General features: G+C 44.1%; 1 protein-coding gene across 1 annotated transcript; it reads left to right on the top strand.

Moving 5' to 3' along the window:
- The first annotated feature begins 2,772 nt into the window (after positions 1-2,772).
- Positions 2,773-6,435, top strand: SRSF6 (serine and arginine rich splicing factor 6). Its single transcript, XM_060077711.1, has 6 exons — positions 2,773-3,018; positions 3,244-3,392; positions 4,686-4,810; positions 4,961-5,169; positions 5,410-5,493; positions 5,597-6,435. The coding sequence occupies exons 1-6, from the start codon at positions 2,912-2,914 to the stop codon at positions 5,958-5,960; spliced, it is 1,038 nt and encodes a 345-aa protein (XP_059933694.1). The 5' UTR covers positions 2,773-2,911; the 3' UTR covers positions 5,961-6,435.
- The last annotated feature ends 6,817 nt before the right edge of the window (positions 6,436-13,252 follow it).

Raw genomic sequence — 13,252 nt, 5'->3', positions numbered from 1 at the left:
GTGGCTTAAGAGCAGACACTAGGTAAGTCAGAGGGTGTGGCGATGCTCTAACAGAACTTTATTTACAAAACCGGAAAGCAGGCCTGATTTGGCCTGGGGCCATAGTTTGCCACAGTCATTGCACTCCACCCTCTGGAGTTGCCATGGTTTCCCAAAATCCATTCAAATTGACAGCCTCTGGAATGATACATTTTTCAAACATAAGACAGCCTATCAGAATCCAGCTTACATCACTTCAAAGCTTGGGAAGTACTTTTGGTTTCCAAAAGTAAGAATACCCACTGAATTGAAAATCACAACTATGCCCTGCTCCAGACTGTCCTTTACAATCTGGGTAATTATGGATTTGAAGTTATTAACTCTCTTCTGTATCAGATTGAGGCTCCTCTCCCACTCTTTCTGACAGACTCCTGTCAGAGCTCCACAACTTTCAAATGAGCAGTGATCTTTATCTGCCACCATGTTCACAGACACTTCAGACACCGCCACATGCTGTACATCCATCATTTCTCCTTTGAGTTGTTCTTCCAAAATATCAGCAGAGGTGAGTTAGATTATCAGCAAGACTCCACAGAAAGCTGATGGCCCAACACTCCCTTCAATGATGCTATTTGAGACTGTTTCCTCTTGGGCAATTCAAATTTTTTGTTGAGTAGTCAGTGGGTGGTACTTCCCTGGAGGTCTAGTAGTTAGGACTCCGTGCTTCCACTGTAGGGGACATGGTTGCAATCCCTGGCCAGGGAACTAAGATCCTGCATGCTGCTGCATGACCAAAAAAAAAAAAAGAGTAGTCACTGGGCTCTGGAGAAAGAGAGGTGAGAGAGTGTGGAGGACAACGTCAGCTGCATCTTTCTCTTTGGGCAAATGAACTGAGAGAGGAGGTGACACCCCACTCCCCATATGCTTCTTACTAAATACCACCCCATTACCTTCCCAAAGGGAATGTTCAGAGTGGCATTTCCTGGTTCACCTCTTGCCAACAATGAATTTTTGCATGGCTTGTGGGATCTTAGTTCCCCAACCAGAGATCAAACCTGGGCCCTAAGGCAGTGAAAGCATGGAGTCCTAACCACTGGACAGCCAGGGAATTTTCCTCCAACAATGACTTTGAACAAACTTTAAAATATTGACAATTCGGGCTTCCCTGGTGGCGCAGTGGTTGAGAGTCCGCCTGCCGATGCAGGGGACACGGGTTCGTGCCCCGGTTTGGGAGGATCCCACATGCCGCGGAGCGGCTGGGTCCGTGCGCCATGGCCGCTGAGCCTGCGCATCCGGAGCCTGTGCTCCGCAACGGGAGAGGCCACAGCAGTGAGAAGCCCGCGTACCACCAAAAAAAAAAAAAAAAAAAAAAATATTGACAATTCAATGAGTGGAAAAAAATGTTATCCCATTAATTCTTCTTTCCCTAATTACTATATGACACACACACAATTTTTTTAAGATCCACTTATATATTTTACTTACCTAACTTTAAGCACAGACAGTGTAGCCTCTACCATCAGATGCCAGTTATTAACACTCCCCTTCCCCTAGTCGTGACAGCCAACAGACCCCCAGACTTTGCCACATGTCCCCTGGTGGGGGCAAAATCGCCCCCTTTCAACAGAACCTGTAGAATATCAAGGCTGCCCCACTCACGAAGAGCTGGAATATACGGAGATACCTAAACAGCCAGTATTATCCCTGTGATGCCATTTCCTCTCAGCTTGTGTGACACCATGCCCTCCAGCTCTTCTTCCCACCTCTCTGGTCACTTCTTCCCAGCACCTTTTCCTAAACTGAAGTTTCAGAGGACTCCAGGGTCTTCTGCTCTCCACTTAAACTTATTCCTCTGTGGTTTTCATCTAGTTCTCCAGCTTTAAATGGCATCTCTAGTGATAAACTCCAAAATGTGCGTTTCTGCCACATAGATAAGATGCCTTCCAAACCAATGAGGGAAGGGATCGCGTTGGGACAACGGACTCTCCACAGTGGGGAGAACATGAGCGTACCTCTGGGGCAGGACTGCCAGGTCTTGCTCAACTTTCTTGGGCCAGAGGCCTTGGCCCTGCTCCTTTCGTCGGCAATTACAGCGAGCGTGGGACTGCCATATACACCTCAATCTATAGGTGACTCCAGGTGCCAGTGCTCCAAGAAAGACCCATGGAAGGAGAGGTGGACGTACAGGGAGGCGGTGAAGTGAGACCACGATGACGGCTGTGAGACCACGATGACGGCTGTGAGACCAAGAGGGACAGAAGCCAGCAGGGCCGTGCGCGCCCGGCCGGGTCCCCACGACCTCGGAGCGCAAACCTCGGACGCTGTGGAAAAGGGTACCTAATCGACTGTGTCCGAAAGCACCTTCCCCACCAGCCGAGCGCGAGCCGAACGACCCGCGGAGAAAATTCGAGCCTCGTCTCCCGGGACCAATCAGAGACCGCGGAGGCCTATGATGACAACCACGAGAACCAATGAAAAAAGGGATTCTCCTAGCGCCAGTCCTGGAGAGATCACACAGAGGAACGGTTCGTTTTTTTATTTTAAGTACAAATTAGAAAACAAGTCCGCGGCTGGAGACGGAATACGACGTTTACAAGGATGTATGGAGAAAATTCGATGAGCTGGTAGAACCTCACTTCCCCGAAACTTGGCGGGCGAAGAACTCGCAAGTCACCATCGCGCTCAGCGCTCCGGGTTAAAGCGCGGGAGGGTAGGTGCAGCGCGCTGACGCCACACGCCGGGCCCCACCCCCATCCGCGCGCCCTTATAGCGTAGCCCAGGCGCGCGCGCACCATTGTGTGGCTGGACTCGGCCGCCGCTGTGGTGGGAGGTGTGTGTCCGGGCTCTCGCCGTCCCCGCACCCGCACCGCGGCTTCTGCCTTGCGGTCCACCGTTCGACAGCCAGCCCTCGGGCCCCTCGCCCGCCACGGACATGCCGCGCGTCTACATAGGACGCCTGAGCTACAACGTCCGGGAGAAGGACATCCAGCGCTTTTTCAGTGGCTATGGCCGCCTTCTCGAAATAGACCTTAAAAATGGGTGAGTCGGGCCTGGGTGCCCACGTCCGTCCGCAGCGCCCCGGGCCTGCGGCGGCAGGGCCCGTCGGAAGGAGGAGACGGCCAAGGCCGCGGCGCCGCGTGGCAGGGCCGCCAAGATGGCGGCGGCGCGGGGTTGCGGGAGCGCGCGGGGGGAGCGGGGGCGCGTGCGTGCGCGCCCCCGGCCTAACTATTCCCGCCGGTCTCCCGCCCTCGCACCGCCCCCCAGGTACGGCTTCGTGGAGTTCGAGGACTCCCGCGACGCCGACGACGCCGTTTACGAGCTGAACGGCAAGGAGCTCTGCGGCGAGCGCGTGATCGTGGAGCACGCCCGGGGCCCGCGCCGCGATCGTGACGGCTACAGCTACGGAAGCCGCAGTGAGTCCCACCCCCGCGCGCTCCGCGTCCTTGGGACCCCGGGGGGCGGGCGCAGGCTTAGGGGGGGCGGGGTGGGGCCTCCCTGCCGGGCAGGCGCGGTGGCCGGGGTCGTTTGACTCGGGTGTCCCCGGGGCCCGCTGCCTTCACGCCTGCCCGGTGAAGACACGGGACGCCGGAGCGCGGGGATTGGGTGGTGGGTTTTGCCTAGCCAGGGTTTGGATGTTTGGGGGCGGGGTTGCTAAGTTGGGAGGGGGTGACGTGCTGGTCCCCTGTCAGCACTGTCGTGGGCTCTGCCTACGGAGGAAGTGAGGGATGGCTGTTATTTGTTGAATGCCCCTTACTTACCTGTCAGTGCATTAGCTGGGAATGTGAATGATTTAGCCTAGAAGTTTGGGGACAGGCTGGGGTGGAGGTGGGGTCAGGGCGGGAAAGGGGGTGGGGTTTTAAGAGTAGATTTTAGTGTTATTCAAATTGGCGGGGGCCAAAGGAAATATGCTTTAGAAGTAATGTGGTAGTCTACCACAAAGTAGATTTAAATGAGCTTTATGCTGTATTTGAACTAGTTGGGGCATGTTATTGGGAGGAGGTGGGGGGAGTTTGGTTATGTTAAATGTTTGATGTTGAAATTGTTGCATGTTGAATTCAAACTTTTTAACAAGTCCTTGATGTTTCAATTTGAAAGTGACCAATGGGGCTGAGGCTGTGTCCACTGAGGCTAAGATGACTGCCTTTCCTGATTGGCCTTGGCTTTTCCATACATTGTGTGACCCTTGCCCTATGACCCTTTGGCTGACCTTACCGGAAGCCATGACGACAGCAGCCTTTTGCCATTAGACGCAGGGTGATGGTGAGGATTCCAAGGGTTAGACAAAACTGGTTAATCTGAACTAGGTGACTGTTACCTTGCGTGTTTTGTGGCCAAACCACCACCAAAAACCTCACACTGTGATGTAAGTACTTAGTGTAACTAGTAAACATTTTTGTAAAATGTAGAAATGCATGTAATCAGTTAAGTTTTATATTTTACAATGTTCTGTAAAATAAAACTTAGCGAGGTAAATTGAATAAAGGAGCAGTCACTTTCTAACAGAATGTAGGAGAGTTTAGTTGGATTTAGTCTATTTGACTTGCCCTTAATTTAATTTATGGCAAATCACAACTGTATCAAAGGTTTAGCAATATAGTAGCAAAGTCCTACTCCAGTAAATAAAAGTTGATATGTTTGTACTAACTTTCAAAAACATGTATCCCTATCACTACAAAGCATCTAATTGTTCTCTTCATGTGATAAAGGTGGTGGAGGTGGATACAGCAGTCGGAGAACCTCTGGCAGAGACAAATATGGACCACCTGTACGCACAGAATTCAGGCTTATTGTAGAAAATCTTTCTAGTCGTTGCAGTTGGCAAGATTTAAAGGTAAGTGCTATAATGTGAGATAAAAAAGATATGACTAATGGTTAAAAGGTAGGGTTTTGTATTGCTCTTTTATTTCTGAGGATCGGATTTAACGCATAGTTGATTTTTCTTTAGGTTTCTGAGTCTGACCAGTGTTGTTGCTCTTTTTAGGATTTCATGAGACAAGCAGGTGAAGTAACCTATGCGGATGCTCACAAAGAACGCACAAATGAAGGCGTCATTGAGTTTCGCTCCTACTCTGACATGAAGCGTGCTTTGGATAAGCTGGATGGTACGGAAATCAATGGGAGAAATATTAGACTAATTGAAGATAAACCACGAACAAGCCACAGGCGGTCTTATTCTGGAAGCAGATCGAGGTAATTTATTGAAGGATATGGAGAAGGGAGAAAACAGTATTTGCCACAAATAAAGGAAAATTCAAACAGCAGTATTTCAATTGCTGCTTAATTTAAATTAGGTCAGTTCTTAGATTCTTTTGTTGCATCATTGGAGCAATTAAGGTTTTTTTGTTGGTTTGTCTGTTTTTCGTAAATTGTACAAACATTCACATCAGGATGTCTTGAGATAAAGATTTATTGTCATATTTCTTGTTACAGGTCACGGTCTAGAAGAAGGTCACGAAGTAGGAGTCGTAGGAGCAGCCGCAGTAGATCTCGAAGCATCTCAAAAAGTCGCTCCCGGTAAATGTGTCCTTGAGTGTTTTTCTGAATTACATACTTTATATGTGTTTATACTTACGTGTTTGGCAAGGTACTGAAAAAAAATCTGGCTTTTATTGTCTAGATCCAGGTCTCGGAGCAAAGGTCGATCACGTTCTCGTTCAAAAGGCAGGAAATCTAGATCAAAAAGCAAATCTAAACCTAAGTCTGATCGAGGCTCCCGTTCGCGCTCTCGGAGCAGATCGAAGGATGAATATGAGAAATCTCGAAGCAGGTCTCGTTCTCGATCTCGTTCCCCCAAAGAAAATGGGAAAGGTGATATAAAGTCAAAATCCAGATCAAGGAGCCAGTCTCGTTCCAATTCACCCCTACCTGCTCCACCCTCAAAGGCCCGTTCTGTGTCCCCTCCACCAAAAAGAGCTTCAAGATCCCATTCTAGATCTCGTTCAAAGTCAAGGTCACGATCCAGATCGAGTTCCAGAGATTAACCCAGAACTCTACATTCTTTGCACACTATTACGGAACACTTTCCTACTTGCTTAGGCAGTTACTCTTCCACGTTTGTACTTGGCCTCTTCTGCAAGAAGAGTCTCCCGAAAACAGGGGCATACAAAAATTGGATTTGTAGCCAAATTTGATGAAAAAGATGAGGTACTAAAGAAATGGCATGAAGTCAAAGATCCTCTCCCTTTGTAGAATTAAGATAACTTTGATTTTATAGCTTTTGAGCTAAAATAACTTTTGTAAAGATTAAGCTCATTTAGTTTTTTTTTTTTTTTAAGTATTTCAGCAGCATCTGCTGCAGGGGTTTCTGTCATTGTTATATTTGTTTGCTTAATTTTAAATTAACCGTTTCAAGCTTTGAACACTTAAGGCTTTAGAGGGAGAACCCAATTTCCAATTATGTTGGCTTTTTATAAAGCTTGAGTTATGTAAGATTTCAATAAAAGTTTGCTACCAAGATGATTGCCTTATTGAATAGGTCACTCTTAAATTCCTTTAAATATTGATTATCTGCTATCTGTGGAAATAATGTAAATTCTACTTAAGTGTAAAACAAGGCAAGTCTCAGACCAGCAATAAATTATTCAATTTGGATAACATTATTTTGTCCTGTTATTCAAATTTGCCAAAGTCATATTGGCCCCCTAAACAGGTTAAGTTAAAAATAAAAGATTTTATAGTCGATCTGTTAACACAATTCTGCCTAAGTTAATAGATTTTTTAAATAATGAAATCTTTTTCAAACTTAAATTGATTGAACTTTTAAAAAAAATAGTTCCTGTTACTTGGGATCTTATCTAGCCTGGTAATCCCACTTTCTGGAAGTGGTCATTGTAATTAGTGTTTTGTTAGAATAAGGTTCCGTGGTCTTTAATGTTTGTTATGTAAAAATGGAAGTACCCTTTCTTTGATCAGAAATTTCGTGTGTTATTCAAAATGGAAAAGCAAATATTTCATTTTCTACTGAAAGATCCTTAACAGGCACTTAAAACAGATCGCTTGATAAATCAGTTTTACTGATTAAAGTAAAATTCCACCTAACAGTCCCCTTTAGTTAGTGGGGTTCTGTGATAATTGGTTAGATCATCCTTGTAAAACTTTATGTGGTTGGCTTGGAAAAAGTTTAAATGGGTTAACCCTAAACTTTTGAACTTCATCATGAAGGGTAATGAATACTGTGGAAACAAAATTTTATAATACTGCAAATTTGTAGGAGTTACTGGGTTACCAATTAGTCCATACATCCATTAAGCCTAGTTAGTTGAGATTGCAGTTTGAGAAATGAATTACCTTACATATATATATATATATCTTTCTCCAGATGCTTTAAATAAGGTAATTTCATTAAAAGCACTCATTAATCTTAGTCTGAAATCAAGATGTAGGTTATATGGCTCAGCTCTTAACATCTTCCTGGGAGCTGTCACTCTATATAAGGTGTTAAGGGCTGGGTAGTGATAGGGTGTGGTGGGTACCACTCATTGTGCTGCAGGGGGGACTAGAAAGCATCATAATCTAGAGTTGGTTTGTAGGTTCAGATAATCCAGGAGACAAGCCTAATAAAATTGAGACTGCGTGGAAAAGGTTGAGTCAAAGATCTAGATGCCAAAATGACACTGTAACTCTAGCGTTTGCTCATGTAAAAAGACTTGTTCTAATAATTTCGGGGCTTCCTGTTATGAAATCTTAGAGCCTAATCTTAGGAACATAGTGCCCCAGAAGGTTAATGCTTCTTCCAAGACCTTATTTTCTTTAATGCTTTTGATATATTTTTTTAGATGTTCATAAGAAATATGGTTTGTTTGGCTTTTTTTTTTCAATATAAACTTTAGATTTTGAGAGAAGAAACTGGTATCTGTAATTATAGTTCATTGCTTTGCCTGTTTGAAAGAACAAAAGTTAGGACTCTTACATGAGGAAGCAAGACTCCACTGCCTTTCAAATTACATTTAAGGACAAGTTACTTTTAAGAATTGGCCTTGACCAAAGTTCTCTTGTTTTCAGCGAAAGAACAAAAGCTTTTAAAACCACAGCCTGTTAAAATGAATGAGGGGAGTACTACAATGTGATATTAGGCTTTCTAAAAGTATGTAGCATCCTTCAACTGGGCTTTCTTGTGTTGATATTCCATCGCATGGTAATAGGCAGGTTTGTTTGCATTGTTAGCTCCCCCCCCCCCCGCCGTGGGTAATTGTATAGGTAAATGTCTGCACCCATAAGAATTTAGCAGCAAAGGCCAACTTATTAAAATTCTGGTTCCTATCCCACACCTGTGGACCTACATCATTGGACGTGCTCAACCACTGTATTTATAACACTGGCCCACTTGACCAGTGAAATGTTTAGTTCCTTGCTAACTTTGAAGTAGAATCTGAGTCTCTACAACTTGCCACATGTTCATCTGTGGCTAGATGGAGTATTAACCTGGTGGAGAGCAAACTAGAAGTGAATGATAACTGGATCCCCCTTTCTTTTATGTGATAGCGTGTGGACATGCCATAGTGCCTTTATGGCCAGTTCCAGTCCTTCCTGCTCCTGTGACTTAACGTTCCACTCCTGTGTTGTTACCATCTTTTATCTTGGTATCTTCTTTCTCCCACTTTGTTAACCTGCTTTGTGCTTTATTGCTTCAATAAAATGTTCACTGAGGGAAAGGCTTGTTTTGAGTTTATTGTGTATTCCCACTTAGCGCCAAATATTTGGCAGATGGTTTTTTGAATTGGAGTTGCCGTTGGCAAGTTTCATTCCTGATTTGAGTATGAGGAAAGGTCTTGTTTTTAGCTCCTCAGAAACATTAGGTTAGGATCAACATAGTAGATGGCTTAACTGGGGCAGGTACTTAACATTCGTGCTTCAGTGTCATCCGCAAAGTGGTAGGGATAACCCCTCATGGGTGGTGAAGATGAAAGGTTAATATGTAAGAAGTACTTAGAACAATACCATAATAAGTAACTGTGCTGTTACGAAGGTCTAAACATGCTAAGTTTCTCCTATTGCCCTGCTTTAGTTTTCACACAGAATTTACCCATTGTTATCTTGTAGCAGTTTGAACATTTTCTGTGACAATTACTCATATAAACTAAGGAGCTCAGTCATCTTTTCCCACCTAATTTCACTTTTATTATTTACCTTGCTTTCAGAAAGCATTGTTTTCTACACTTCATCCAGTTTTTGTGGTTGTACACAAACCTTGTGGAATGTTTTAAGTTCCTGATTTAATTTTTAATTACAAAAGTAGTATGTACTTGGAATATGAAGTATCACTCTTTTAGAGTCCACTTACTAAGGTAGCTGCTTCTAACACACTGTATTTGCCCAGACTTCTCCAGTCGTAATTCCTATGTGCTTCAGTAAGCTATTCATCCCATGAGTGTGTTCTGCGACTTGCATTTTTTTTTTTTGGCCAAGCTGTGCGGCTTGTGGGATCTCAGTTTCCCAAACGGATCGAACCCGCAGCCTCAGCGTGAAAACAAGGTGTCCTAACCACTGGACCGCCGGGGAAGTCCCAAAATATTGAGCTTTTTGAGGCAGCAACCACATCTTGAACAAGATACATCTTTGTGTCCCTGACACCATGTATGCTTCCATTCACTAAAAGGATGTGTACCTGCAGTTGTGTAATTGGTCTTCTAGATCCTAAATAGCTTGTTTAGATTTGCCTGGCTCTTATAACAACTTCACAGATGGGCCCCCAGCATAGTACTTAATAAAGTGATAAAGTGAATAGAAAGGAATCATGGTTCAAAAATCAGAAGGTAAACACAAAAAGTTAATAAACAAAATTCCATCCTTGACCCCTTGGAGGAAGCCAGGATTACTAGTTTCTTATGCATCTTTCTGGAGATGCTAACCTGGTAAAATTAATGTTTCCCAGGTAGTTTGATCATAGCTCATCTGAATTTTACAAAGTCAAGTGATATTTAAGTATTATACCTTCTACTAAGAAACTCTCATGTGTAATTTATATTATTTATTGTTAATGTCCAGAAACTTGCACCCATTTTTGAGATCATTACTGAGAAAGGTATGGTATTTGTATGGGAAGTTGTTAACAGAGGCAGGATTTAAATCCTGGTTCAGTTCTTAACAGCCCTAAAGTGTCAATATCTATTTAAGATACTCAATTCCTCTTAGTGAAAACCATTGAAGAGGCATGAATGAGCAGGCTTCTTTTATAGTTATTCTGATAAAATTTCAAAATTAGGAAAAACTTGCAGTATAGTACAAAAAATACATACCCTTTGCCATTCACCAATAATATTTTGTTTCATTTATGCTGTTTTTTCCTAAACCCTCTGAAAGGTAAGTTGCATCTTTCTGTTTTATCCCTAAAATTTTGTGTATTTCCAGGGACATTCTCATATAACTATAATGTCTGCCTATCAAAACCAGGAAAATAGCTTTGATATAATCTTGTCTCATCCACAGTATTTATATTTTGTCAGTTGTCTAATAACATCCTTTGTACTTTTTTTTCAATTGGCCCAGGATCATTTGCTGCAATTAGTTGTCATGATTTTATTTAGTCTCTTTTAAACTGGAACAGGTCCTTGGCCTTTCTTGACCTTGCCATTTTCGAAGAGTAAAGGGTGGTTATTTTGTAGAAGTTTTCTCAATTTGGGTTTGTCTGGTGTCTCCTCATGATTGCATTTTTGGCAGAAATATCACAAGAATGAGACTGTCCTCAGTGCATTATATCTAGTGGCACATTGTGATAATAATCTGAATCACTTATGAAGTTGCTTTTTCCCTTTAGAGTCAATAATTTGTGGGAGATAACTAGAGCCTATTAAATACCCACTTCCTATCAAACTGTCACCCACTATTAACATTTGTTGATTTTCTAAGTTTTGTTCATTGGCATTCTGTCAGGGGGCGTTTTCTGTGGGGGGTAGACTGTTTTAAAGGTCAGATCTAAAGAAGGGGTGTTTGGGTTTTAGGAGGGGAAGGAATCCTTTTGGAGACGGACAAAGTTGCTGAAGGGAGAGCTTTGATGGCATCAATTTGTACTCCGTTATTGTGGAAACGAGGACAGTGGTTCCCCTGGCCAAGGGCCGAAAGGGAGCTGGAGGTAACTTTTACATAGATGAGAGGAATATGCAATAGAAAATTGTCCTCAGCTATGAAACAGTGTCTTCCCACATTGTAGGCATTGAGTGTGATCATCAGAGCAGCTGGCATAGCCACTTGTGAAATAGTAGCTGCGTGGTTGTAAACCATTCCAGGGGACTCCCTGGCGGTCCAGTGGTTAAGGACTCTGTGCTTTTACTGCCAAGGGCTCGGGTTCGATCCCTGGTCGGGGAACTGAGATCCCGCACTGCAGCCAAAGATAAAATAAAAATTTCCATGGTTAGAATAGTCAAACCTTAATGTTGTTCTAGCCAGGTGAGAAAAAGGTAAAGCAGAGTTGCTGAATATGGTGCCCAAGTATTAGAAATGTCACTACCCCTTTCCAGTCATTCACGAACAGCCTTGCGTGTACTATTTAAATATAGTGCTGCTACTTTTATGCAAAAGTTCAAACACCGGCTAGAGAATAGTGTGATGGACCTCCTGTGCACTCATCCAGCTTTAACTATCTATATGCCTATCCACTTTATAGCTACTTTTTTTTTTTTTTTTTTTGCTGTACGCGGGCCTCTCACTGTTGTGGCCTCTCCCACTGCGGAGCACAGGCTCCGGAGGCGCAGGCCCAGTGGCCATGGGTCATGGGCCCAGCTGCTCCGTGGCATGTGGGATCCCCCCGGACGGGGGCGTGAACCCGTGTCCCCCACATCTGCAGGCGGACTCTCAACAACTGTGCCACCAGGGAAGCCCCTATAGATACTTTTGAAGAAAATCCTAGACATTTCAGCTGAAGATGGTTCAATATGTACCTCTAAAAAGACATCTTAAGTCCCATTTATCTATAGGGTCCTCCAGGTTTTTTTCCTTGCAATGTATTTGGAGTTTTTTTGTTTTTTGTTTTTGCAGTGTATTTCTTAAAGGTCACTGTTGAGTAGTTTCCTGGTCTTGATTTCACTGATTGCATTCTCGTGGCATCCTTTAGCATATTCTGTCCCCTGCATTCCCTGTGAATAAACCTAGAGCAGTGGTTCTGGAAGTGTGGTTCCTGAATCAGTAGCATCAGCATGACCTGGGAACTTGTTAGAAATGGAATTTCTCAAGCCCCACCCCAGACTCACTGAATCAAACTGTATGTAGGTGGAGCCCAGCCACAGGTGTTTTAACAAGCCTTCCAGGTGAGTCTGAGGCACGCTCAAATTTGAGACCCATTATTCTGGAGGCTTTTTATAAGATTCTGATTCATCTCTTGTTGTTCATATTGGCAGCCATTGATCTTTGTCAGGATCTTTGTCAAGATCCGTTAATCCATGAACCCTTGATATTAAAATTTTTTTTTCAACCCACTGCAGTTCTTTTTGATGTTGCTTTATTCTATCTTTGATCAGTGGGAGTCAATTTAAGTTGCTTCCTGAGTTCTTTTGAAACAACCCTAATAATCTTAGCAGTTTTTTTGCATTCTGGTATAAGATTTCCAGGCTCATATATCTAGTCCCAAACCTGCAGTCAGGCATTTCTCCCAGGAGCCTGAGTCAGACCCACTTGCTGACCTTGGAGAGCTTCCCAGAGAGGCAGGAGGCAAGGGACTCCCCCCGGGGCATACAGAAATGGGTGGCAGCCATTTTGGGGAGCTCGTTCTACCATGAGGTCACTGGTGCTGGCAAGCGCCATTTTGGAGTCCTCCCTGTGGCCTATTAGTGCCCGGTGCTAACCCACCAACCAGCAGGCCAGCATCAGTCCCAGAACATCCCAGCCCCACAGCCAACTGTGGCCCAGGGGTCAGCCTCACCTACCACTGCACCCACAGTAATCAGTTCTGCCACAACAGAAGGGCCACAGAGCTCACATGGGGGCACCCCTAGAGCATATAGCACTGGTGACCAGAGGGGAGTGTGCTGCTGGGCCCCATAGGACATCTAATAAGGCCACTTCTCCAAGAAAGGGAAATGTAACTGATCTACCTAATACAAAGAAATAAAAATAGAGATTTAGGTAAAATAAGGAGACACAGGAATATGTTCCAAACGAACAAGACAAAACTCCAGAAGAAGAGCTAAGCAAAGTGGAGGTAAGCAATCTACCCAATAAAGAATTCAAGGTAATGATCATAGAGATGCTCAACCAACTCAGCAGAAGAATGGATGAACACTGGGAGGAGTTTAACAGAGTTAGAAAATATAAAGAAGAACCAAACAGAGCTGAGGAATGCAAT

Source organism: Mesoplodon densirostris, chromosome 16 (genome assembly GCF_025265405.1).
Source record: "Mesoplodon densirostris isolate mMesDen1 chromosome 16, mMesDen1 primary haplotype, whole genome shotgun sequence".
In the NCBI taxonomy this organism is placed as follows: Eukaryota; Metazoa; Chordata; class Mammalia; order Artiodactyla; family Ziphiidae; genus Mesoplodon; species Mesoplodon densirostris.
The sequence above is the reverse complement of the archived record's forward strand: the minus strand, read 5'-3'. Positions and strand labels throughout refer to the sequence as shown.

Excerpts from the sequence above, each read along its gene's own strand:
- SRSF6 (XM_060077711.1), top strand. The coding sequence starts at position 2,912 with ATGCCGCGCGTCTACATAGGACGCCTGAGCTACAACGTCCGGGAGAAG. Across the intron at positions 5,170-5,409 it reads TATTCTGGAAGCAGATCGAG|GTCACGGTCTAGAAGAAGGT; the intron begins GTAATTTATTGA and ends TTCTTGTTACAG. Across the intron at positions 5,494-5,596 it reads ATCTCAAAAAGTCGCTCCCG|ATCCAGGTCTCGGAGCAAAG; the intron begins GTAAATGTGTCC and ends TTTATTGTCTAG.